The 25,876-nt window shown below is 44.9% G+C and overlaps 1 protein-coding gene across 1 annotated transcript in view; it reads left to right on the top strand.

Moving 5' to 3' along the window:
* Positions 1–25,876, top strand: part of Clic4 (chloride intracellular channel 4) — a 53,242-nt gene that overhangs the window by 3,795 nt on the left and 23,571 nt on the right. The window contains exon 2 of the mRNA XM_055611110.1: positions 23,004–23,113. Coding sequence (XP_055467085.1) covers positions 23,004–23,113 — 110 coding nt within the window. The remainder of the gene's footprint in view (positions 1–23,003; positions 23,114–25,876) is intronic.

Genomic DNA, 25,876 nt, shown 5'->3' with positions numbered 1-25,876 from the left:
GGGTTTCTAGAGGAGAACCTAAGGACCTGGAAATAGTGTAAAATGTGAGGTTAATGGAAACTGTTCTTGTTTCTCTTTTCCTGGGGCTGTTTCTGTAGACCTAAGACAGGCTGCTTCAAGGTGGTGATTTTGGCTAAATATACAATTCTGAAAGGAGCTCAGAATAGAGAAGAGACGGGAGGTGTTGGAGCCAAGGGGACTGAACACAGGGGGAGCCAAGAGCAGTAGGGACAGGAAAGGGACAGTCAAGTTGTTTGGGAAGGATGCCTAAGGGGTGCCTAGAAGCCAGTAGAGGAATGATGAGCAAGACTTCCCTCCTTCCAGCACCAGGGCAGAGGGGCCTCCGGTGTTTCCTAAGTAGGGGATGAGTGAGTCTCTGGGAAGTGAGCTAGGCGGGATGGGAAGTGTGATTAAGGCAGGATGAGATTATTATTGAGTAGAGCAGAAGGCCAGGCTAGGCTTGCTCGGTTAAAGACTGGTACAGGGAATGGAAATGAGTTTCTGATGGAAAATGACATTTGGGTTATGATTACAAGCCATTGGAGCATGATTTAGCTGAAATCTAAAATTAGTTCAGGGAGTGTGTTTGTGAACTTCTCAGGAGCTTTTAGTTCTGTCGCTTTTTCTGAGACTTGGCTCACAAGACCTCAGTGGTCAGTCCCGAGTGTCCGTGTGAGGAATATCAAAGAGCCTTTTGTCTTATTTTGGTTTGGATGGTTCTAGGGATGGAACCCAGGGCTTGAGGTATGCTAGGCGAGCACATTACCACTAAGCCATGCCTCCACTCTGTAAACGCTCAACGAATGTGAGACAAGGCCTCCGTGTCGCCTTAGCCAACCTCGAACTCTCAGTAGACCAGGCTGGCTTTGAACTCACAGAGATCCACCCCCCCTCTGAGTGCTGAGATTAAAGGCAAGTGTCCCTACTCCTGGCTCCTTTTAAAAAATATTTATTTTATATGTGTGGGTGTACTACATATGTGTGTACTTCCTGCCCAAGGCGGCTAGAAGAGGCCATCAGGTCCCCTGGAGTTACAGACGGCTCCTTCTCCACCACTGAGCTGTCTCTGCAGCCCCAGGTCTGGAACTTTTGATCTTTCTATTTCAGCTTCACGCCCAGCAATTAGCATTTTTTTTCTCCCCTTCTTATTCTTATATTTAAAATATAAAATCGGGAGAATGAGTTAGACTAATTATAAACTCATGAAAGATGCAATTTAATGTAGATAAATAAGACCGTATTTGGAACAAGAGCATTTAAATTTGAGAATTGTTTGAATAAGTAACAATGTTGGAACTAGGGCTGGGTATGGACCCCAGAGAGTGTGCCACATCCTCTGCCACTGGTGACTTTCTGTTTTCTTTTTCTTTGGATTTAAAATGAAGTTCTAAACAAGAAGCCCAACGGTCTTGCTTTTGTTAATGTTGTTGGTTTAATTGTTGTTGTTGGTGGTGGTGGTGGTGGTGTGTGTGTGAGTGTGAGAGAGAGAGATGTTGTTTCCAGCTTTGAGTGAAATAAATCTTAGGGAGAACACTAAATTCTGATTCTCATTGTAATAGACTTGTAAAACTGTCGATCACCTGGCATAACAAAAACACTGAATTTTACCAGCGCCCAACATGGCTATTTACTTGTATGTGTGGGAGAAGAATAAATAAAAGAGACTCAGAACAAACACCGGAGATGAAAACTACACAGTTAGACGGAGCCGAGGCAGGGACCTGGGAGGCTCTGACAGAGCTCTGCGTGTTTTTCTTGCCCAACAACCAAACCAGTTGCTTTATTTTTGAAGATGGAGACCAGGTGGTAGATTACTCAAGTGAGTAGTCATTACGCTAAAGAGGAATCAGATTAGGTGTCTGTGCCATTTAGCAATGCTGGGAGAGTGGTTGCTGTGAAATTGGGCTATGTACACTAACTGGGAAAGAAAAGCGAAGGTAGTTTCGCTTAAGAAATTAAATGTTGGGCTTGAGTGTAACGAATATGCAAGATTGTATTGAAGCTTTTGCAAAAACGGAAGCTTATGTTTGGTGTACCTCTTGTATTGCTCGACCAGAGGAGAGCATGTTTTAGTCAATACAGAAATCCAAAATCTTGTTAGTGCTTTTTAAGCATTCGTTAGTCTAGTAAAGTCTCCATCCATCAGTCACATACGTGTTCTTTGGACTTGGCAGTCAGTAGTGCTCTTAATTGCAAATATACCCTAGTCCTTTTAAAAAACTTGAGAATTTCTGTTTGTAATGTTGTAGTCTTCCTGTAAGACTAGAGTGAAAAATGAAGCCTGATCTGATACGTATTGAGTTGGTTTAAGGAAAACTTACTTAGGTTTTTAAAAGAAACTTAGATAGTGTCTAAAGCTTCCTGTAAACAGTTATCCTGTCTGGGCCTTGCTAGAAGAAAGCAAAAGGGTTTGTTTGTTTGGTTGGTTGTTCTTTTTGTGAGACAGGGTTTCTCCATATAGCCCTGGCTGTCCTGGAACTCCCTTTGTAGATCAGGCTGGCCACCAACTCACAGAGATCCGCCTGCCTTTGTCTCCCCTGGGATTAAAGGAATATACCTGCCCTTAGAAAGCAAAGTTTATGTTTGTGAAACCAGCAGCTACCATCCCCTGCCCTAGCAGCTTGGCTATCAGAGGGCCCCGCTAACACCTGGAATTGATCGACTGGTGTTAGGTAGGATCTCCCTTTGTGCTCTTTAGGAGAAATCAGTTCTAAAAACTGAAGCTGCTTTTTCAGAATTAACTTCTCCCTTCCGTAGATGTGGACTAGGGAGGCAGTGAGATCAGTCTTTGCCTAGGAACTGTTGAGTATGGTATGGGCGTGGCGACTGAAGGGACCGGCAGCTGGGAGAGGAGTAAGCACAGGCCTTTTTCTCTGCTAGGAGCTTGAGGTGTGGTTGGACGGTGGTGGGTGAGCCACGGCTGACGATAGTAGCCATGGTCTTAGCACCACCTCTTTCCTGGAGTATGCATTGACTTTTTGTTCCATTTAGTCTTCAGAAGTTGAGCTGAAGCTGGGAGTACTAGTTCATGCCTCTAATCCTGTCCACCCGAAGCTTTGGCAGGAGGATTATCACAAGTTTCAGGTCAACTTGGGTTATACACTGTGTGACTCACAGATATATGAATGAGCTGGACATGATAAAAACTTCTAATCCCACCCTCAGCAGGCTGCAACACAAAGAGCTCTGGTTCAAGGCCAAAGATCCCATACTGAAAAAAAAGCAAAACCAAACAGAATAAAATCTAATTCCAGCAGTTAGGAGGCAGAGGCAGGAGGATCTGAAGTTCAAGGTCCTGTGTGTGACAGCCTACATGAGGTCATTGATTTAAAGATGACTGGAATATTTAGAGATGAAAACTATCACTGAGGCTACAACTGGCTTTTTAGTAGTTGCTTAAAGAAACTCACATACTCGTTCTGTATTATATTCTGCATGTTTGGTTTATCTAAAGTAAAACTGATGCTTGTTTGAAATTTGGTGGTTGTTGAATTAATGATAAGCAGTTCTTGTGAGAGGTGAGGTGGGGTGGAGTGGCGGTGGCGGCAGCAGCGGCAGCGGCAGCTGCAGCTGCAGGCAGAGTTCCAGGCCAGCCTGGTCTACAGAGCAAGTGCCAGGACAGCCAGGACTACAATTCCTTCTGTTCTCGCTTTCTCTCTCGCTCTGTGAGTGTGTGTATGTAAGTGAGAGGGAGAGAGATTACTATACAGACCTGGCTGACCCTAGGCAGTCTTATTGCTTCAGCCTTTTCAGCCTTTTAAGTGCTAATATTACAGACGTAAGTCACCATGACTGACTTCTACATTTGCCTTATATTTTTACTTTTATTATACATTTATACATGCATGCATGCATGTGGTACCCCTTGCCTGTGTGGAAGTCAGCCATCTGCTTGTAAGGAGTTGGTTCTCTCCTTCACACTGTAGATCCTGAGGGTGGAACTCAGGTCATCAGGCTTGGTGTGACAAATGACTGCTGAACATCTCATTGGCCCCAATTTCTGTTTTTTTATTTTTTTTTATTTTTTTATTTTTTAGAAGAGGCTTCAGATAGACCAGGCTGGCCTCAAACTCCCTAAGTAGCCCAGGCTGGCCCTGAGTTTCTGATCTTGGGACTGGAACCCCGGTCCCCTGGAAGGGCAGGAAGTGCTCTTAACCTGCTGGTCTGTTCCTCCAGACCATCTAGACTTGACGAGTCAGTCATGCTCTTGCAGAGGACCAGGGTTTGGTTTCCGGCACCTAAATTTTGGCTCACATCCATAATTCCATTTCCATAGGACCCCATGCCTTCTTCAGGCTTTTGGGCACTTTCCTGACTCTGCAATCTCATGGAAAAAGTGACGCCTGTAAACGCCACACACACATCTAGCAGGTGTGTCTTCAAGTCCCAAGTTTCTGTAGCTTACCTAGACTTCTTCTCAAGAGATCCCGTAGTTCGGTCATGCTAAGTTTAGAACACCACTAAGGAGTCTCAACACCACTCCTTTTCTGTCTCCAGAACAGACAACCTGGGAGCCAGTGACTGAATAGGAGGCCACATCATTTCTCCAGCTCCGCCCACACACACCTCTTCCTTTGACATCTTCCTACTGTCTCCTCCCCAAATCTACCCTGAGTTCATGCTCTTCTCTCCATCCCTTCTCCAATTTGAGCTACCATCATCCTTCTCAAGTGCGATGGCCTCCAGCAGTTTTCCGTGTGTCTGTCCTCACCCCCAACCTGTTTTCCATGGGCGACCAGGCTTCTCATCTTAAAATAGAATTCCAACCTTGACACTTCACCTAAACTCTTCTGAGAAATGCGGTTTTCACCAAGGATAAAAATCTCACAAAGACCTCTGGAGGCTAGGCATGTAACTTGTGGGAGAGTGCTTGCCTGGCATGCAGGAAGCCCTGCGCCCTCCAACACTGCCAAAGAAGAAAGGCCTGCTGCACACACCCGAGTCCTGGATGGAAGCAAGAGGGTCCGAAGGTGGAGGCTATTCCTAGCTATATAGCAAATCTGAAGCCAGCCTGAGCTACAAAAGACCAGGAGGGAGGGAGGGAGGAAGGGAGGGAAGAAGGGATGGAGGAAGGGAGGAGAAGGAATGGGAGAAAGGAAGGGAAAAAAGGAAAGGAGAAAGGGAGAGAAGAGAAACAAGGGAGGGAAGAGGAAGCAGGCCATTCCCAGTTTCCCTTTGTCTCTGTGTTTCTGTCTTAATCACTAGTAGACACGTGTCTGGCTTTCCTCTCTGACTAAATCTGCATGCCGTAATGAAGTTGCCCATTGATATATACAGCGCCTACAATAGTGCCTGAATAGTTACTAAACAGAGGAAAGAAAAAACAAAACAAAACAAAAAACCCCCAAACATCCATTCATCTGCAAGGTGAAAATGGGGGTACAGGGAAGGCTGCAGAAATCTAAGGTATTTCAAGGGATTGGAATGGCAACAAAGATCTCTGAAAGCGAAGCATGGGGTATGTTTAAAACATTGTCCCTAGAACATAAAGTACACTTGCAGCCACAGTGGGAGATAAGCACTGCTATAAGCAATGTTTTTTGAAGATCCAGCTGTGTTTCTCTTCTCCTTCCCCGCCAAGTACGGATTGCATTTTTGGATTGCATTTTCTTGCCTCCTGCTAAGTGAAAAGCTCACTTCAGAGCCCTCGCCCGGCATTCACGCCTACAACCGGCACAACCATTCAAAACTGTGCACTGACACTTGCATCCCGGGCCTTTGCCTTAGCTGCGCTGCCTGCCTGAAGCAACCTTCCCTATCATGTTCTCATTGGTTAAACTCCACAGGCTTCCATAAATCTTTTAAAAAGTCTTTATTAATTCTTCAGCGTCACTTTTCTGTTAACCTATTTATGGAGAGCAATTTTGCAATTTTTTTTTTTTTTTTGGCCTCACATGTCTTGTCATAATAAAGGAAGCTCAATGTAAGCAGGATTGGCTGTGGTTCATCTTTGTGTATTTAGAAGCTCACCTGCTTCCTAATGGCATTCAGTAAATCTTACGAGTGAGCAAGTGTATTTAAGTATAGTTGGTAGGCCCTAACTCCACTGAAGCTGATTCGAACTGGCTACAGATACCCTTTAAAATCCGCAGTCCATTGGAAAAGGAACATCTGTTTAGCAATTGTATTTGATGGATAGTTGAAAGAAAATAAAGCATAGGCTGGCCGATACTGCTGTCTGTGTGTGTCACTGAAACACTGATGATTTAGTGGTGAGATTTTGCCTGATCAGCTGTCAACTGTATTTCTCAGAAGCCTTCCACCCACTCTCTAGTGTGACAGTCCTTAGTCTGAAAGAGATCTAACTTTTAGGGATGGTCTCATTTGACTCCAGCGTGTAGCATGGCGCTGCTTACAGTTCTGTTGGTTTTCAGTTATCTTCAGAGTCCAGATCAGTAAATCAAGGCTTTTCTTTTGGAGAGAGGGCAGTTAAGAGTACTTGCTGTTCTTGCAGAGGACACAGTTTGGTTTCTGTGACTGCCTGTAACTCTTAATTCCAGAGAATCTGATGTCCTCCTGGCCTCTGGGCACTAGGCATGCGTGCAATACACATACATAGGCAAATCACTCGTACACATAAAATAAAAATAAATTACTTGAGTGTGCTGGCACATGCCTTTAATCCCAGTACTTGGGAGGTGGATCTCTGAGGTGGCCTGAGGTGAATTTCAGGCCAGCCAGAGGTATATACTGAGGTGTCTCCCCACCAAACTCCTGGAAAACAAACAGAACAAAATAAAACAAGACAACCCCACCCCAAAAACTACAACAAACAAAAACAAAACCTTTTAGTTGAAATAATTTTCAATTTCCTGTTGCTTCAGGTGCCTACTTAGGTATGTGTCTCCTCTCTCCTGAGACAGGGTCTATAGCCAAAGCTAGCCTTGAACTCGTGTTGTCCAGGATGGCCTCAAATGCATGACAAACTGCCCCTGCTTTCTGGTTGCTGGGATTACAGACATGTGCCACCACTCTTGGCTCTAGGTAAAGCTTTGTGTGTATGATTTTTTTTTTTTAATTGTTCATTTGAGATAGGGTCTTATTCAGTAGTGTAGTTAGGCTTTGAAATATAAACTTACATGGTAAACTACAGGAATCTTTTCTCTAATGCCGGAACTGAGAGCAGTCTTTCTCAAAGTAAAATGAAGTTTGAGCTTGAATGAAATCTGCTTTCAAGATTTAACTTAATTTTTCCCCCTGTGCTGCTTATCTCTTCTGTACGTCATAGAATTTGTATCATTTCTCTCTCTCTCTTTTTTTTTTTTCCAAGACAGGGTTTTCTCTGTGTAGCCTTGGCTGTCCTGGGATTTACTTTGTAGACCAGGCTGGCCTCGAACTCGGAGAGGTCCACTTGCCTCTGCCTTCCGAGTGCTGTGATTAAAGGTGTGCGCTGCCAGGCCAGGCTTCTTAATTTTTGGGGGCAGCTATCACTTTAAATATAGTGTACTAAGAAGGCTGGGCATCTGTAATTTCCAAACCTGTCACTTTGTCTTGTTTAAAATGATGTCTCAAACAGCTTTAGAACTCACCAATAAAGCACATCGTATTTGTGTCCTCTTCTCATTGCAATTTTTTTTTTTCATAAATACAGAGAGGTACACGTTAGTGCCCGTTTGAGCAATTTTCATTAAAGCCTTTGCTTTAATGAAATTTCATTAAGCCTTTGCTTAAGTGCCCATTGGATACCATGAGCTGCTCCAGGCTCAGGGGAAACAAAGCAGATGTGCTGTGGAGCCCCTGTGGCCAGAGGAGTTTTAGTATAGGAAGGAACTGGCCTCCAGAGTCCCAGAAAGCTCTCTCCTGGGGAGCCATTGTAACTCCCTGGCTGGGAGGCTTTTTCTGCTTGCAGAAGCTTGTCATTCATGTTCTTAGAATAAGTGCTTAGGCTCACTGACTTATTTTTATGTAGCAGTTCCCAAATGCAGGGTTGAAGGAATGCATAGAAGAGCGTTCGTACTCAGTGTAGCTAATACAGACATGTGTGGAGTGCTGAGTGTAAGTGCCTGTGGATTAACTCATTGGATTATTATTCTGTAAAGAGCTTGCTGAAGAACGGTGCCCCCCCCCCCCTTTGCACACACTTTATTCCGGAGGCGGCTAGTGGGAAAAGAAACAATTACAAAAATCACATGACTGGGGAAATGCAATTGCTTGTTAAATTCACAAGAATGCTCAGACAAGAAGCCAGACAAATAGGTTGAAAGGGTGAAGCAAATCACTGGGTTGGGCCTGGGGACGTGGTTCGGTGGTAGTGTTTGCCTAGCAACCATGAGGCTTACACAAATCCATATAAAACAGAAGAAAGAAGCCATCTGGGAAAGTCAGCGCCATAGTTCACATTTGTTTTACTTGGGTGTATCTCAGAGAGGTTCTGAGGATATACTCAAATAAAAGCGTTACCCCCCCTCCTTCCCTTTCTTCTTCCTTCCCTCCCTCCCTCCTCCTTCCTTCCTTCCTTCCTCAATCCTCCCTCCCTCCCTCCTTCCTTCCTTTCTTGTGAGACAAGGTTTGTCAGTGTAGCCTGTGCTATAGCCTTGGAAACCACAATCTTCCTGCCACAGCCTCTAATTGCTAAGACGTATATATAATCTGAGACCCCTAAGTTAGAGTCAGAGGGTGATTGTTGCCCAAAGTATCACCTGTGCTTTCTACATTGGCACTAGAATATTCCTCCATTTCCAAGGTACAGGGAATCAGAATTAATATTTCAAGTGTCCAGTTAAGCGTAGCGTTTTGCTGTTTGTCAGTGTACTTACCTCGCAGTGGATACTGGAGAGCTGGGCAGACGGCTCTAGGGAGAGTGCTTGCCATGCAGGCGTGAGGACCTGAGTTTGGATCCCCAGGACCCACACTGTATGGGCAGATACAGTAGCATGTGCCTGTAACCCCAGGGCTCCAGGGAGATAGAATAAGAATCTCCAGATGCCTGCAGGTTAGCTAGTCTGACAAGACCCTGTCTAAACAAGGTGGAAGGTGATGGCTGAGGCTGCCTCTGACCCCTACGTGCATGTGGTGGCACATGTACCCACTCACACACATTTTATTTTTAAAACTTAGATGCTGGAGCTGTGTTTAAATCCTGGCTCCACCCATCACTTGATGTTTCCATTGAGCTAATAGCACCTGACTCTTGGGCTTTGGTAAGATTAAAAGTGTTAATAAGGAAACCACTTAAAGCGTGACACACAGTGGGCCCGCTCAGTTGCTTTATGCCGCCTTTGGGATGCAGTTAGACTGCCCGGCCTCTGGTTAGTTATGTGTGCAGTACGTGTGTTTTCAGCCTCTGGGATATTACTAAGATCTGCCTGGCTGGCTTTGCAAATAGGTGGAGAACTTCCCATTTTAAACCAGAAGTGAGGAGCCAGTATGAAAAAAGTCCCAGGACCAGACCGGGACTCCTTCAACAGCTCACAGTCCTGCTGACTCGTTAGGTGACTGAGGGGCAGGCCTGGGACGGGAGCTCCATCTTAGTTCATTGTCGCAGCTCTCAGGACTCTTTGTTGCTAAGGCTAAAGCATTAAGAAGAGTGTTTTTTCTCTTCTTCCTCTTTTCAAGTGAAATTCCAAAAGAGGTCGAGAGTCACTGTGGTATTAGATATAGTGGTTCTATAGAGGTACTTTGAATTAATAATTTTTTGTTTTCACAGGCTACCAAATTTCATTCTTTTCTATTTTTTATTTCATTCTTTTTTATTTTTATGCCATTATTAAGCTGATTGGTTATATATTAAGTGGCATTAAATAATGCTTTTAATTGGGAAATATAGATATGTTTAAATATTTAAACATCTCCATCCCAAGAGACTTTGAGTTCATTTAATTTGTAACAGAAGAAATAGAAATAGTGTAAACGTCCATGAATTTCTTTTTCTTTCTGAGAGCGACAATCCAGGCTGTCATTAAAATTGAAATCCTCCTGCGTCTCTTTTCTTTCTTTCTTTTTCCTAGACAGGGTTTCTCTGTGTAACAGTCCAGAGTGTCCTAGAACTTTTTGTAGACCAGGCTGGCCTCAAACTCACAGAAATCAGCCTGCCTCTGCCTCCCGAGTGCTGGGACTAATGGCACCACCATGACTGGCCCTGCCTCTTCTTTCTGATCTCTGGGTTACATGCTTGTGCTCCCACACCGTTTGCGGGCCTTATGCTTAGATTGTTGGTCGCTAGCTGGCCTGGAATTCACTCTGTAGACTTCGGTAGCCTAGAACTCAGACATCCTGCTTCTGCCTCCTGAGTCCTGGGATTAAAGGCTCATGCTGTCATGACTGGCTGGTAGTTTTAAGGGGTGAGGGTGGAATTGCAGTCTCTGAGTGTATTTACGTCTAGATTCCGAGTGTCTAGTCTCCTCCTTGTATGTATTACAGTGGGGTGGTAATAAAGCTCTAAAACTTGAGTATGGCTGTAATTAGGTGACTCAGGGATCATAAAGTGACTATCTTTTATCTTATTATAATGTTATAAACTTCTTGAAAGTACTTAATTTACTCCCACGCAGGACACAGTAAACTGACAAAAGCCAAGATATTAAAGCCAGGATAATAGGCAGCACTGGGTGTTGGTTGTGGGCCAGGCACAGTACGCCAGCCATTTACATGTGTTAGCTAAACCCTGCGTTAGACATGTCAACTCTGTGTCATACACTGAGGTTCATCGAGGGCCAGGAAGCCACAGGACCGGGGTCCGAATTGTGCTCTTTGAGAGTTCCTCTCCTTCTCTTCTCCCCACCTCTTTCTTTCTTTTTAGGTGCTAACTCCTGAACCCCGGCCTTCACACAGGGCACACAAGTGCTCTACTATGGACTGACAACCTTAACATGCTTCTTGAAAAGGTTTAGAAGGAGATTACAGGGTTTCCATTGCTTCACCTTTGTGCTTTGGAGGCCTGGTTAATTGGGCTCTTGTAAAATGCTTTAAAGAGTCTCTTCAGAAGCTAAATAGAGGCGCCTCACTTAAGCATCATGGATTTTGATTTCAGAATTGTTTCCCAGTTTAGCAGTGTCAGAGTGGGCAACGTTTGAGAAGCCACATCCTAATTTGTTAATGTTTTTCTCAACTCTCTCTTTCCTTTCTTTGCTTTTTAAAACTCCCCCTTCAGAGGAGCCCACCCTTTGCATTGTTGACAGAAGAAAAGCAAGGAAGTTTCTTTTTGTGGAGAGAGGAAATGGCTTCCGTCAGGACTTCATCCATATTAGGTATAAACTAAATATAGCCGTGTGATCCAGGGGTGAAGTCAGGCTTATCCAGCTTCCTAAGCAGGGCTAATGAGATCAGCCAGTACTTTTCAATCTGCCTTCCTCCCTGGCTTTTTGGCTCACTGGAAAGGCTACATGTGCCTTAGTCCTGTGGTCCATATGTCCTCTGCCCCTTAAAATATGCTAAACCATTTACAGGGAATCTTAAGTAAACATTAAAGTAAACAAAATTTTTTTGACTTTGTCATTGTTTCATCACCCCCCTTTCAAGCTGGCTTTATAATGTTAAGACTTTGTCAAAGATGTTTCTACTTTGGGGTTGGACTTGTGTAAGAAGCATGTTCTGTGTAATTTGTTATTCAGTGTTTTCACTGTGTAGATCCCAGTGTGGTTAGGGGGCAATAAGATCTGTTCTGACTGGCTGCTTATAGATGGAGCAGAAGAACAGAAAGATGGGATAATTCTGGTTTTGGCCAGAGCACATTTTGTTCTCAGATAAGAGCTCTTGAAGCTCCCCAAAGCATTTCTTTTTTACTCACAATAAGTGTGTTCAGCGCTTGTGGTCCTTCCTAGAGCCCTTTGCAAGCGTGCCAAGACACGCAGCCTCATGAGAATGTGCATGTTTCTACTGTGGCCTATCTTTTAGCCCAGGCTGTCTGGAACTCACTGTAGAGTCTAGGCTGGCCTCAAGCTTATGGCAGTCCTTCTGCCTCAGTCTGCCAGATGCTAGGATTTATAGGTATGAGAAGCCACCATGGCCATCTAAGGCTTAACTTTTTAAAAAAGTTTTTGAGAATTTACTTAGACAGTCTCACTGTGTAGTTCTGGCTGACCTGGAGCTCCCTGTGTAGTCCAGGCTGACTTGAAATTTGCAGAGCTCTCCTGCCTTGGCCACCCAGGTGCTGGAGTCACAGGCATGTGCCACCATGCCTGGCTGCTCATGGCATCTTATAAGAAAGAGCTTGGAGCAGAACGAGCACTTAACAAATCTCAAGGATCTTGGGGAGTCAGTTTATGAAGCTGAGTGCTCTCCAAGGATCAGCAGAGACAGCTTCCGTACCTTTCTCTGACTTCCTTGTTCCTTTAGCAGAACGAGCTCCTTCTGCTCTCTCATCCAGCTTAGTGCCCATTCTGCCATTCATCTGAATCATTTCTCCTGCTGCTTTGTTCCTGGCTCATGTGAGTTCCAGAAGTTCAGGACCAGGGGTGTGTTGTTAATCTTCACATGATGCTAGTCAGGAGGCCAAGAAGCTCTGTGATGGTCAGTCTTCATTGTCAACTTGGCTGGCTTTGTAATCATCCAGGAGACACTTGGGAGTGTCCAAGGGCATTTCTAGAGAGGTAGAACTAAAGATCTGCCCCAGAGGTGGGAGGTGGCTTCCCCAAAGGGGAAAGGAGAAAGTGTGTAGCGCACTCATTTGTGTGCATCCCGGCGGTGGATGGAGAGTGGCCAGGTCCACTCGCCTTCTGCCCGTAGACTGTACCCTCAGACCGAGAGCCAAGCAAACTCTTCCTTAAGCTGCTTTTGTCAGGTATCTTGTCATCATAATGAGAAATTAATGAGTCTATTTCATCTTTTATAGCCCCACACCTACCACAGGAGTGTGTGTGTGTGTGTGTGTGTGTGTGTGTGTGTGTGTGTGTGTGTAAAATTCATTAACTCAGTAAATGTTTGCTAGGATTCTGGACAAACTTTTGTACCTAATACAGGCATAGAAGCATGCAAAGAATATTATGTCTGCTGGTGTGAATATTATGTCTGTTGCTGGTGTGCTGTTCCGTGTCACACCATAGCAAGCACCACAGGTAGGAGTCTGTTTGGTCTTTAAGCTTACAACATGCAATTTGGGTTTGAGCAGGAGCTTACTCTATAGCTACTGGTCTAAAGTTAATACTAGGTTAGTGAGGAGGGTTGGAGTCTTAAAGTCACCTAACTGGCAGGCCAGGCTTAACTCCTGCATGTATGTGACAGGTCTCTGCTGCTGTCTGTAAAGTGGGTGCTGTCTAGTGTAGGTTTATTTTATATGCCAAAGTTGTACCCTTGGGTTTGAGTGTAGACCCAGGCATAAAGTTAAAAACCTGGGGTGTGTGTGTGTGTGTGTCTGTGTGTGTGTGTAGCTCAAGTGCTTGCCTAGCATGCTTGAGGCTCTGGGTCCGATTCCAAGAACCATATATATTGGCCCGCTGATGACCCATGCACGTGATCCAGTAATTGGAAGGTGGAGACAGGAGGCTCAGAAGTTCACTGTCATCCTTGTCTATGCAGTGAAGATATGGCCAGCCTTGGACCATATGGGAGACCCTGTCTCAAAAGAAATGGTGGGAGCAAGGGAGAGAAGTTGAGACCTGAGATTTTGTAGTCTGATAGAGAGTTAACTTTTCACAATTAGGTGTAGTCTATAGGAAAACAAGTGTAGATGAGTCAGTTAAAGTGCTCAGCAGAATGGAAGCAGGCACTCTGAGAAAGGTAAACACATTTGAACTATCTCTTGAGCTGCCTGAATGGTAAAGGGTTTTGTTGGTTATTGTGTTAAATAGAACAGACATAGGGGTATTATTTTGAGTTTATTTTTACCATATTTTGGGGACTTGTCTCTAAAATAGTAACTAAGAATTTTAGTAATAAACATGCTATTTTCAGATTTTTAAAAATTTTAGGTCTGAGGTAAATAGAAGTTCTGAATATTAAGTTTTAAGGGCTGAAGTAAGATAATTTTGTTTATAATTTTAAGGAAACATAATTTGTAATATAATGAAAAAATTCTAAATGAGAAGCCTACAATTAATTCCTTTATGTTGGTCAAGTGCTAGCATTTTACATTAAAATGTCCTATAGTGAGCCAATTCTGCCATTTATTCAGTATTTTGAGACAGGATCTCACTGTATCATAGGCAGGCCTCAAACTTGCTCTCCTGCCTCAGCCTCCTGATGTGCTATCCCCTCTATTCCTAGCAGTTTTTTCCTTTCTTCGCTGGGGCACATGGTCTCATCCTTAGCCCAGGCCGTCTTGGAACTGGTGACAGTTCTCCTGCTTCAGCCTCTGAGTGCAGGCATTACAATTGTGTCTTTTTCCCCCTTTCCGAGACAGGGTCTCTTAAGTGTTCCTGACCTTGAGTCCCTGTTACTCCTCCCTCATGCTGGCTTACAGGTGTGTGCCAACATGCCCACCTTACAGTGTCGTTATTGAAGACTTTGGAAGAAAGAAAGATAGGGTTCCCAGGGAAAGAGGTGGTATTAATTTCAATCAAGGTTTTTTGTTTTTGGTTATTTTCTCTAGACAGGGTTTCTCTGTGTAGCCTTGGCTGTCCTGGATTCACTTTGTAGACTAGGCTGGACTCAAACTCACAGAGATCCGTCTACCTCTGCCTCCCTGAGTGCTGGGATCACAGGCATGCACCACCTCGCCTGGCTCAGTCAAGGTTTTAAATTTATATGGTTTATAATCTCTTAAGAACTAACAGACTCTGCTCCTCCTGTCTTGGTCTTCAGACAGTGAACACAGGTAAGCAGAGCTATAGTTTTCATTTCGGTCCTGTGCTGCTCAGGTGGAAGGTCTGGGCAGTCTACACCTGACGTGTGATTTCTAAAAAGGATTCTGGCTGAGAGAGTTCAGGTTGGACCCCTCTTCCTGTCCAGCATGTGCTTCAAGGAGGAAACTTGAATTCTTGGCCATTCTCAGCTGGTGCTATTCCCTCCAGTAGCTTTTGATTAGCTACTTTGCATTTAGTATTTTAAAATTCAACTTTTGTTATGTTCGAGCATTTTAATATAAACTTTTGGTGCGTTGTTTTTGTACGTGAAAAAGAAAAGAAAAAAACCTCATTCCCACCTGCTTCTCTCTGAGCTTGTTGCTGAGGTTGAGGTGGTTTTGGTTTGTAGATTCTCTAGGGAGGTAGACCCCTCCCTCTGCCGTGTCTGGAGGGCTGGACACTGCCTCCCACCTTGAGGCTTTTCTCCACCCAGGTGCTCAACTCAAAGCTTCCAAAGCCCCTGGAGCTCATTCTTCCTTCCTTCATCCCAGTCATTCGCATGACAAGCATAGGGGTATATTTTCTGGCTCAGTTTGGCCACACTTTCTATCTCCGCTGCCTCTAGCAGTCCCGCCCATCCTGGCTTCCATGTCTGTCTTCAGCTCCATACCTGCGATCCAGAGTTTCACTGGTAGATCCTTATTGCCTTAAATGGAAGCCGGCCTTCGGCTCCAGTGTCCCTGTCCATTCCTTTCATGCCTTTCTTCAGTGGTCACCTACCTTTCTGTGCTTCGATCTAACCCTGTGTCTTCTCGGATGAGGCCATCAACTCAGAACTAAGCTCTCTACTTTGCAGTGTATTCTTACTGCTCACTTTCCACATGTCGGCAGTATTTTAAAATACTTAACTATTTACTCATTAAATATCTATGATAACATGAAGTGCATGTTCTTCCTCAGTTTATGGAGAAGAAAACTGAGAAATGGAGAGGTTAAATAAGTCTCCGGTATCACACAGGTGGTGAAATAGAAGCATCAGTATACCTCAAACCAGGCATTTCTTGTTAGAGACCTTGAGTTCAATCCCAGCACTCAGGAGGTGGAGACAGGCTGATATCTGCGGGTTAAAGGCCAGCCTGGTCTACAAAGTGAGTCCAGGACATCTAGGGCTACACAGAGAAACCCTGTCTCGAAAAAGAGCAACAACAGTAAGAGCAAAAATAAATAAATAAAAGAAAAAGAAAACTCTTGATAAACATTTGTCAAACAACCAATGAATTGTTTCTTCTTTGAGCATAAAAATCTGAATGCGCTTTCAAATGTCTTTAGGCAGGTCTTGTGCTCACGAGCCTAATTAGCAACTCCATTTTCCTTTGGTCTAGATGTCTCTGGGCATCTCCTCTGAAGCAGGGCCCTGTTCTTTCTCTGAGTACTTGGCTACCCTTAGGCACTTAGTGGTTTTATCTTGATGTTAGCTGTTTCTTCCATAAACCTGTAGTTCAGGAGATCAGGTCTGTTCGTTCCCATGTGTTTGCCCAGTGCCTGCTGCAGTGCTTGGAGACTGCGATGCTGAGAAAAATAGAGCTGGCTTCAAATTACAGGGTGTTCTGTAAGATGTTCTGCTGGCAGACCTTGGGGGCAAATGCTACCCAGTCACCCACAGCTCAAGGCAGTCTAGCTAGCAGCCTGTGGGGAAGAGCCAGGCTGTGGATGAAGCAGCACCCCGGCCTGCTGCTGCCTGCACTCAAACAAAGAGCATGCCTTTTCTCGTTCCTTATCACACATTCTTCCCTTTCTCATGTGAGGGCTGCTAAGTGAGCTAACCCCAGCCCTTCCATCCAGTGTAAAATAGAGGTAAATGACAATATTGGTTTAGCTCCTTGTGGTTGTGAATAACAGAAACTCTACATTCAGTGTGGCTTCACACACGGAAACACATCGCTAAAAGCACAGAGTGTGGCTCCAGTGTGCGGCACACCAGGTACCAGCTGCTTCCTCCTGACTCTTGGCTCTGACTTCTGGTGTAGATTTCAACCTCAGGATAATATCCGTTCTCCTGTAACAGTCACGTCCAAGGGAATTCCCCTTTTACAATCTTTGTGTGTGTGTATTTTTGTGTGTATGTGTATGTATGAAGGATTATGGGAACTGGATCCCAGGCCTTTTGTATGCCAGGAAAGTATTTTACCACTGAGCTCTGTCCCAGCTAGAGAGAAGGGGAGGGAGAGAGGGAGAAAGAGGGAAGGAGGGGAGGGAGAAAGGGGGGGGGGTTGGGGATATGAATAAATGAATCTTAAGTTACCTAGGCTGGCTTTGAACTAACTCCCTATGTAGGTGAGCATGACCTTGAGTTTCTTGTCCTCTCGATTCCACCTTCCAAGTTCTGGAGTTCCCAGGTCTGTGACACCTTGTCCAGTGTGTGCTGCGCCGAGGGCTAGGCAAGCACTCTACCAACTGACGCAACCCCAGCCTCCTTAATTTAATTTTTTGATAAAAATGTGTCAGGAAACAGTAGGTTTTCTGTGGAAATGGCCTAGAACATAGTCTTTGCAGCACGTAGGCTTTGTTAACACCGCTCCATAGGAAGCTAATACGCGGCACAGTATTACAGAGGGTGAGTCCGGCGGGAAGTTAGGAAAATGGCAAGATAGATACAGGCAGCTGTGGAAGGTTTGGTCTATGCTATGTAAAGGTTTTCATGTTAATCCCAGGTGTGGGACACGGGACTGATTCAGATGGTCCATAGCAGCAAACTATTTGCCTCGTGCAGGCTGAGAGGGGCGCTTTGCCAGCTGCAGATAGTTTAAATCTGGGGACTCTGGAGAGAGAATAAATGCCAGAGCCCAGAGAGTGTTGAGGGCTCTGAGGAAGAGGAAGCTGCTGGTGCCCCTCCCTGCTGCTCCTGGTTGCCGTTGATGCAGTTGGACGAGAAGATGGAGATATCCTGAAAGGAAGACTGTGCTTGCCCCAAGGAGTCTGATGGCCCTAAACAGCAGGAAGTAGCTAAGGAAAACTATGCCCCCTTTCTCCACTGACCTTCTTTCTTTTCTGCCTGCCGTTGGTGGAGAAGGGAGGAGGAGGCATAAGAAACATAAATAACCTAGTTTTTAAAAGTGTGTACGCCAGTAGTCGGGTACAGGCCATAGGCATGCCTAGACAGGAAAAGTGACAGTACACAGTGATAGTAGGAGGTCACAGCAGGGGTGTCAATAGAGAGTCAGCAGACAGTCACAATGGAGAACTGGTTTGCGCCAGAATAACGGTTCTTAGCCGTGGCAGTTGGGGCTTGACTTGAAGGGCCAGGATAGCATAGGTCTTCTCAGATGGAGGGGAAGATGATCTTAGTCTTGGACCGCACAGCCCAGGATGGAAGGGGGTGAGGTGTGGTGCTGCTGGGGCTCCTTGGATCACAGCAGGGGAGCCATCTAAGGAAGGAGAGCTCTGTCAGACCTCAGCTTCACAGGTGTGTGTGTGTGTGTGTGTGTGAGAGAGAGAGAGAGAGAGAGAGAGAGAGAGAGAGAGAGAGAGAGAGAGGAGAGAGATGACTGGGGCCTTTTAGAGAGAGAGAGAGGAGAGAGATGACTGGGGCCTTTTCTTTTAAAAATAAAATTATTAGCCACATTTGGTAGCTGGATTAGAATTTGGTCATTTACTAAGGAAACATGTCTGAGACTCCTGGAAGGCGAGGCTTCTTTCCCAGCTCTGCAGGCATCACCATGGGCAGCTGTGGTGAAGAGGACAGTCACTCATTTTAGTTAACACAGTAAGTTTGATTCCAGGTGATGGTGGTAGTAGCTGGGGTTAAGGTTGTTTCAGAGAGGGGAGCATACATAGCAGCTGCTGTAGTTCAGGTTGCCCTTTTCTCTTCTCCCTTTTAAATTCCAGAGCAATATGAAAAGACATGTTTGTTCAGCTTGAATACTTGGATTTCCAGTGATTTAGACATTGTCAAGTCTACTGTTTTCATATGAACTCCAGCCCAGAGGAAGAGCCAATGCTGAACTTCCTATACTAAGACTCACAAAACCACGAGTTACTGGGGGATTTATGGCACCCTTTCCCTCTCCCCCAAAAAAGGGATCAGCCTGCCTCTCTATCTCTGGATGGCTGGGATTAAAGGCATGCACTGCCATGCCCAACTGTTCTTGAATTTCAGTGTCGTCGGTATGGCTTTATGAGCCTGTGAGCTGGCCTGGATTGGTTAAGTTTGGGTTTGCTCTAGTTTAAGATGCGATAGGGATAGGGTAGCCTTATCTTTTTGAGAAAGGAATTCACTGGGTAGCCTTGGCTGGCCTGGAATTTGCTATGAAGACTATGTTCGAACTCACAGAGATCCTCCTGCCTTTGCCTCCCTGAGTGCTGGGATGAAAGGCATGCACCATCACTGTGGGCCAAGAAGCATTCTTTTAATAGGGGGTTGGGGAACACACATTGTTATTTACCAACTGGCCATCAGTTTCTCGCCTTCAGAGAGCAGAGTCCAAAGGAGAGTTTAACTATGGAGCAAGTTCTTTCCAGTTTTTTTTTTTTTCCTTACATGTTCTCCCCGCTCCTTCAGTGTTTATGAATATATGATATGCCCACCAAATGCACCAGACTTTGAATTACTAGAGTGTTTTGTAAAAACTGCAGAGTTCAGCTACCCCCTCGGGTGTCCTGAATCAGACCTGGAGTCTGGGCACATTGCATTTAAATCTATGTCATTGAAGACTTTGTTTCTAGCTATTTTTGAGACTTCTGCTTCTGTGAACTTCTCAAACAGATTTCCTTCTCACCAGGGCTTTTCTACATTCATTCTGGAACCCTACTTCATTTAATGGATTTTTGGTAGAAAGGTTTTGGTTTGTCTTTGTGAGTGTGTGTGTGTGTGTGTGAAAGGCTCGTGTCCATGTTGATAAATACTGTAAATTTATATATTATATTTGTTGCACATGAATTTTACATACTGAAAAGAAAGAGAGGCATACAATGAGCATCAGTCTCCCCTGCCCCTTACTTTGGAGCCTCATGTTATTTTAATCCTTTGTGTTAACTGTCGATTCTGTACCAATGAGATCTGTACCGTTTCTTTTTGTAGAAGAGGCAAACAGGCCAGCAAGAGTAGGTCACTTGATGGGAGAGGGAGCAGTGAGGTTTCTGAGTGTCTGTGCCTAGGTGAGTCCTCCTGGCTGCCATCCTCTGCTGAGTGAGCCATCCAAGCATTAAGTGGATTAATTGGAAGAGCTTGCAAATGCTCTCTGCGCTGACCTGGTGTTGCATCTAGCCCTGCTTGGTTGTGTGTGATTTCCAAAAGGGTCGGTCAGCTCCTCTCTCAGTGGCACGGGCTTCAGGAGCCAGGAGATGGGAAACACTTGAGGTCTGAAACCTTTGCTATTGTTGTTCTTTTGAGACAGGGTCTGTCTAGCTCTGGCCATCCTGGAATGAGTGTGCAGTCCTGTCCTTGGCTATTTTATTCATGAAGACAGATCTTGGAAACCTAGTGATTTCCTCCATGCCATATCAGGACTAAATTACAAGACTGTGAGATGGTACAGGCTGGCCATGGCCTGAGATTTTTTGATATCCTAAGCAAAAATTATTTTTGCTTCACTCCAATTGCTGTACTTAATTTTGCTATATGGAGTAGTATATTAATTTATTGTATACTTGTGGTCATGTGTGTGTGTTTCTATATTTGTATTGTAGGTCGGAAGACAACTTCAAGGAGGCAGTTTTTCTCCATCTACCTTTATACGGCCCTGGGGATTGAACTTGGGTCACCAAGCTTGTGCTACAAGCGCCTTAACCTGCTAAGCCATTTTATTGACTGTAGACAGAGTATGGCTTAAAACAGTTCCACAGGCACCGACATGCACATTGTGTCCATATAGACCAGCTAGCACGCATGCGCAACACGTAAATAAATAAAAATAAATTGATGGAGGGGAATCAAAAACCAAAAGCAAAGCACAGGGCTATATTGCCATTTGGAAGACTTTAGTGTGGAAGTCTCTTACAGTCTTTTCTCTCTTTTCTGAAAGACAAGAACTCTGGGATTCTAGTGACTGAGTGCAAACTGAACGGCTCACTAGGCTTGTCTATCTTTTTTGCTTTTTTGAGACAGGGTTTTTTCTCTGTGTTGCCCTGGCTGTTTTGGATCTTACTATGTAGACCAGGCTAGTCTTGAACTCGGAGATCCACCTACCTCTGGGACTAAAGGTGTGTGTCACCACTCTTGGTGTTTTTGTGTGTGTTCCTTTCACTTGTAATTTTTCCAATGCTGTGATACAGTTTAGAAATAATGATGCAGTCTAGGGGTCTTGATTGGGTTCATTTTCTCTGCTGTCGCTATCAATCCAGATGTGTCTCTGAGTCTAGACTTTGTACTCTTGTGTACCCTGCAGACTGGTGGAAAGGTAACAGGCCTTGAGACCTTGAGTGTGCATGGTGGTATCAGCATGCGCAACAGAACTCGAAGATAGTGCTTTAGTTTTCAATCCGACTAGTCTAAAGACTGATTAAACAAGGTTTTCTAAGTGAGCAGTTTCTTAACCTTGCCTTAGTCAAACATTAAAATATTCATGGCATCTGCCACTGACCCCTACTCTGCAATGCAGGAGCTAATCCAGCGGTTTCTCATTAAATGCCAGGATTGTGCAATTGCAGAATTACAACAGGCCTGGAGGGGGCGGGGCTGGTGAGTGAAGCCACATCAGGCAGCATGGTAGAGAGAAAATAAACTCAAATGAGTGCTAAGACCCACCTCCCAGTATGGCTTATTATTTTCCCTTGGGTGGACCCTGAGCTGGTGGTGATCCTCCTATCTCTGTCTCCTGAGTGTTAGGAACACACATATGCTCTCAAAAATTGGCTGATAGTCTTTTTTTTTTTTTTTTTTTGGTGGGGGGGATTGTTTGGTTTTTGTTAATGTTTGGAGACAAGATCTTGCTATATGTGGTCTTAGACCTTTCTGTGTAGACCAGGATGGCCTTGAACTCAAGAGATTCACCTGCCTCTGCATCCCAAGTGCTGGGATAAAAGGTGTGTGCCACTATGCCTGGTTTTATGTATTCAGTTTAAGCCTGCTTTTTCTTTGTTCAGAGTGGATGGTTTTTCGCTCTTTCGGGTTATAGCTTCTTTGTTCTGTGCCATCCACTTGATGTTCGAGGCTGAACTGGTCAGCTTCCTGTCACTATAACAAAGTACTCAGATAACTAACTTCTGGAAAGTGTTGTTTTGGTTGGTGGTGTTGAGGTTCACAGCTTTGGGTGTGGAAGCTGGGTGGCAGTGGCTGGTCGTATATGGCAGAACAAACTGCTTATCTGACCAAGAAGCAAAAGAGAAGAGGAAGATGTTGAGGTCCTGTAATCTTGTCAATGGCTTGCCCACAGTGACATAAACAGTACCTCCCCGAACCCCAAATGTATATCATCAATTATTGTGGTCTGTTTTAGAAAGTGACAGAGGCCTTATCTGTGGAGGAAGAGAAAAGGAATAGAAAGTATATTTTTGTCAACTTAATTTAGAAACATGTTATGGTTTAAAAGCTTTTCCACCCGAAAGGAAAGTGCAGAATTCCACTACATTGCAAAGGGATTGGTAGTACAGGTTGCCTTCTGCTCATAGGCACTCTCTCGGCTGTTTACAGTGTGTGAAAACCAGCAGACAGACTTCCATGTTTCTTGCACCCCTTTCTCTCTGGGAAGTCCAAAGCCCAAAGGACGTATTGTTCAGATGAACCGGATGAGAAAATGGCGCTTTTGGCTACCATGGTGAATGGCCATCACAGTGAAGCACTAGCTGAAGTGATCAGAATGAAGATCAGCTGAACTGTTTCTCTCCTGAGACAGGGTAGCTCAGGCTGGCCTTCAGCTTGCTCTGTAGGAGAGGATGACTGAATTCCTGATGTTCCTGCCTCTGCCTCTCAAGTGCTGGGATTGCAGGTGTGGGCCACCATACCCCCCTTCTCTATTTTAATCTTGGGGCACACCTGATAAAATTAAATATTTGTCTGGACTGAACTTCAGAAAATTCAACCTCATTTATCATTGCCTTCAGAAAAGCAGAAATCTTCATGACATTGGTACTCTCCTCATTGTGAGTGGTTGTTAGCTGATCTTGCTGCTGGCTGCCATGTTGGAAGAGTGGTAATAAAGGCTCCTTTACAGTACAGAGGCCTCTGGGACAATGCTTTACTGGACTGATCATTTCTAAGAAAAAAACTGAGGCAAATGAAAGCCCAAAATAATTAAGAGCTGCCTTTCCACCCTCCTTGCCACTCCTAATCCTTCTGGTTGGATTGGTAGGAAGCTGCTGCTTGACTGTCACCTTTTTGACCTTGTTCTTCATGTTTAATTCTGTTTCCAGGCTGGCAGTGATGGTGAAAGCATAGGAAACTGCCCCTTTTCACAGAGGCTCTTCATGATTCTGTGGCTCAAAGGAGTTGTGTTTAGTGTCACCACCGTTGACCTGAAAAGGTAAGACTTGACCGTGGTATGGAATTGGCTTGCAAGTGTGTGGTTTGTCTTCAGCTTGGATCCTCTTCCTGCCTTTGCTTTGGATTGCACATGAAGGAAACAGAAGTTATTCCAGTTCTCTGTTTAAGATTTAACTTGCATAAACATTAGTGTGAATGTACAGTGCCATTTCCAAATCACAGCTTGTCCGTTGGTGCATCTGCCACCCTCGGCCGCATGTGGTTGGGTCTTCCTTGGAACCCTGTTGACCTTAAATCTCCTGACTTGGCACCTGAGGCCAAGTTTTCTGTGGAAACAGTGAAACTCTTGAGTTTCTCAGTGTAAACATGAGCCACCAAGAGTTCTGCTTTCTGTCTGACATCTTCTGGGCTCAAGTATGCTAAACTGTGGACAGTGTCTTGTGGCTCCTTGCGGGGAGTACAGCCGTGTAGCTTGACATAGAGCACTTGTCCGGCTAGCACTCACGAAGACTGGGTACAGTTGCAGTTTGAGGTGGGGAAGACAAGAATAGCGGTTTTAGAGAGCTGACTAATGTAACCTGTCTTCCAGGGAAATAGCATGATCCCTGTGATACTGAAAGCGCATCTGGTATAAAATAAGAGTCATCTTGCTGAGTTGAAGATGTGTGTCCCGGCTTCTCTCCAGAGGCGAGAGTAAGGGAGGCTAAGAAGAGGTCCGACAAGAAGGCAGCTCTTTTTTATTCAGGAACTTGTGGTTTCTTAGCAAATATCTCCGAAGAACAGTTATGTTCCCATAGTCCCCAAAGACAGATGTCAACAGCTCTGACCAGCCAGCCTAGCCACAGTGGTGAGCCCCAGGCTCAGGCAGAGAGCCTGTACCCAGGGCTAGAGAGTTGAGGCAGGGGTTACAAGCCCTGGCTGCTCTTCCAGAGGACCTCGCCTCTGTTCTTAGTTCTTGGCAGCTCTCAACCATCTTTAGCTCAAGATCCAGGTGCTCACACACACCCTCTCTGGCCTCTGGAGGGCACTAGACATGCAAGTGAGGCACACATATACATGTAGGCAGTGCACACACCTGCGCACGCGCACACACACACACACACACACCCCACACACCCCACACCCCCGCCCTCCCCGAATTAAAAGAAAAAAAAATGTGTACCAATGGAGACTCCAGGACCTGGCAATGTGTGGAAATGTGTTCCTTGTTTTTTTTTTTTTGTTGTTGTTTTGTTTTTTGTTTTTTGTTTTTTGTTTTTGTTTTTTTTTTTGAGGTTGTGTGCATATTGAACCCAGGGCCTAGTGTGTACTAGGGTACCACTGAGCCATCTCCAAAGCCCCACACAGTGCTTCTGACATGGATACATAACCACCGCAGCCTCGTGTACTAATAGCTTTTTAAGCATTTCAAGTTGTTAAACGTATCCAGGGAAAGCTGTTGTCAGCATTCCGGGTGTTGAGAGTCGCCACAGAGCTGTTCCCCCTTAGGTCCTGTGGGTTCTCGGTACCTTATCACTCCCCTCCCTTTATTTTCAAGACGGGGTTTCTCTGTGTAGCCCTTGTCTGTCTGTCTGTGTAGTCCAGGTTGGCCTCGCTCGCAGAGATCCACCTGCCTGTCTCCTGAGTACTGGGATTAAAGGCCCTTACTACCACTGCCTGACTTATTTTTTTACTTCTTTGGAATAGTGAAGATTTAAAAGTATGTTTGTTAGCTGGGTATCATGGCTCATTTTTGGGAGGCAGAGGCAGGAGGATTGTTGTGCATTCATTGCTGGCCTGGGCAGTAAGGTGAGACTCTTTTAAAGGGGAGGAGGGTGTTAGTTGTTACATGCAGTTTTGGAGAACCCCTTCGGAGATAGTAAATGAATGTAGAAAATGAGCCTTTGACGTCAGATAGTAAATGACTATAGGCTCCTGGGAAGACATTAGTCCGTTCATGTTGGACAGAGCTATTTTAAGAATAAAATAAAGTCATGCAGTAATTCTTCTATTACTTTTATTTTCCTACATGTATTCAAAAAGGAAGTTTCTCAGTCTAACTCCCAAAAATAGACCACACAGCAGACACACACACACTTACTATGTCCTAAACTACGTGGCATTCTCCTATTCCAGTTTCGGCATGGAACAAATGAGCTGACTGCCGTGCTTTTTGAAAAGCCTTCTTTGAACAGTTGAGTACAGTGCCTGATTGTGTAACAGACCAGGACTACTGAATCTGGTGGGGAAAATGATGGAATGCAGTAGGCCCATTTCAGACTCTCCTGCTTGTCATGACAGAACTCCGCGTGGCCTTACTGCTGCAAGCTGATACCTGAGGGTGGGTGTGTTTCACAGTTTTGTACCCCATGCACAAAAAGCGATACACGGGAAATAGGTATTTCCAGAAAGATACCAAGATGTGCGCTTTTAGGGCTATGTATGAAATCAATAGCAGAGAACACCCAGCTTTGTTAAGGCCTGGGGAGTTTTGGTTTCTTTAGAAACCTTAGGTCTTGTACATGTAAAGTGCATTTTCCTTCCTAGAGGCACAGATTGCACTATGCCCGGGTGGCGGTCCTCTTGCCCCTGCTCCCCAGGACAGGTATTACAGGTGCCTGATGCCACCCTCTGCTTAAACGTTCAGGAGGGTAAACTAATGGTGTGCAGGGCACATGATGACTCCCTCACCCTTCCCCCAGGCCATCAGTGTTCTGTCACAGAGGTCATTGCCTTTAGGCCTGGCCTGTGGTCTTTATCCATTTAGACCTTTCCCACAAGCTTACAGAGTTCTGAACATTTTTAAAAAGAAAATAACCAAGAG

The sequence above is a fragment of the Psammomys obesus genome, unplaced genomic scaffold (genome assembly GCF_907164565.1).
Source record: "Psammomys obesus unplaced genomic scaffold, mPsaObe1.curated_primary_1811, whole genome shotgun sequence".
Classification (NCBI taxonomy): domain Eukaryota; kingdom Metazoa; phylum Chordata; class Mammalia; order Rodentia; family Muridae; genus Psammomys; species Psammomys obesus.
The sequence above is the reverse complement of the archived record's forward strand: the minus strand, read 5'-3'. Positions and strand labels throughout refer to the sequence as shown.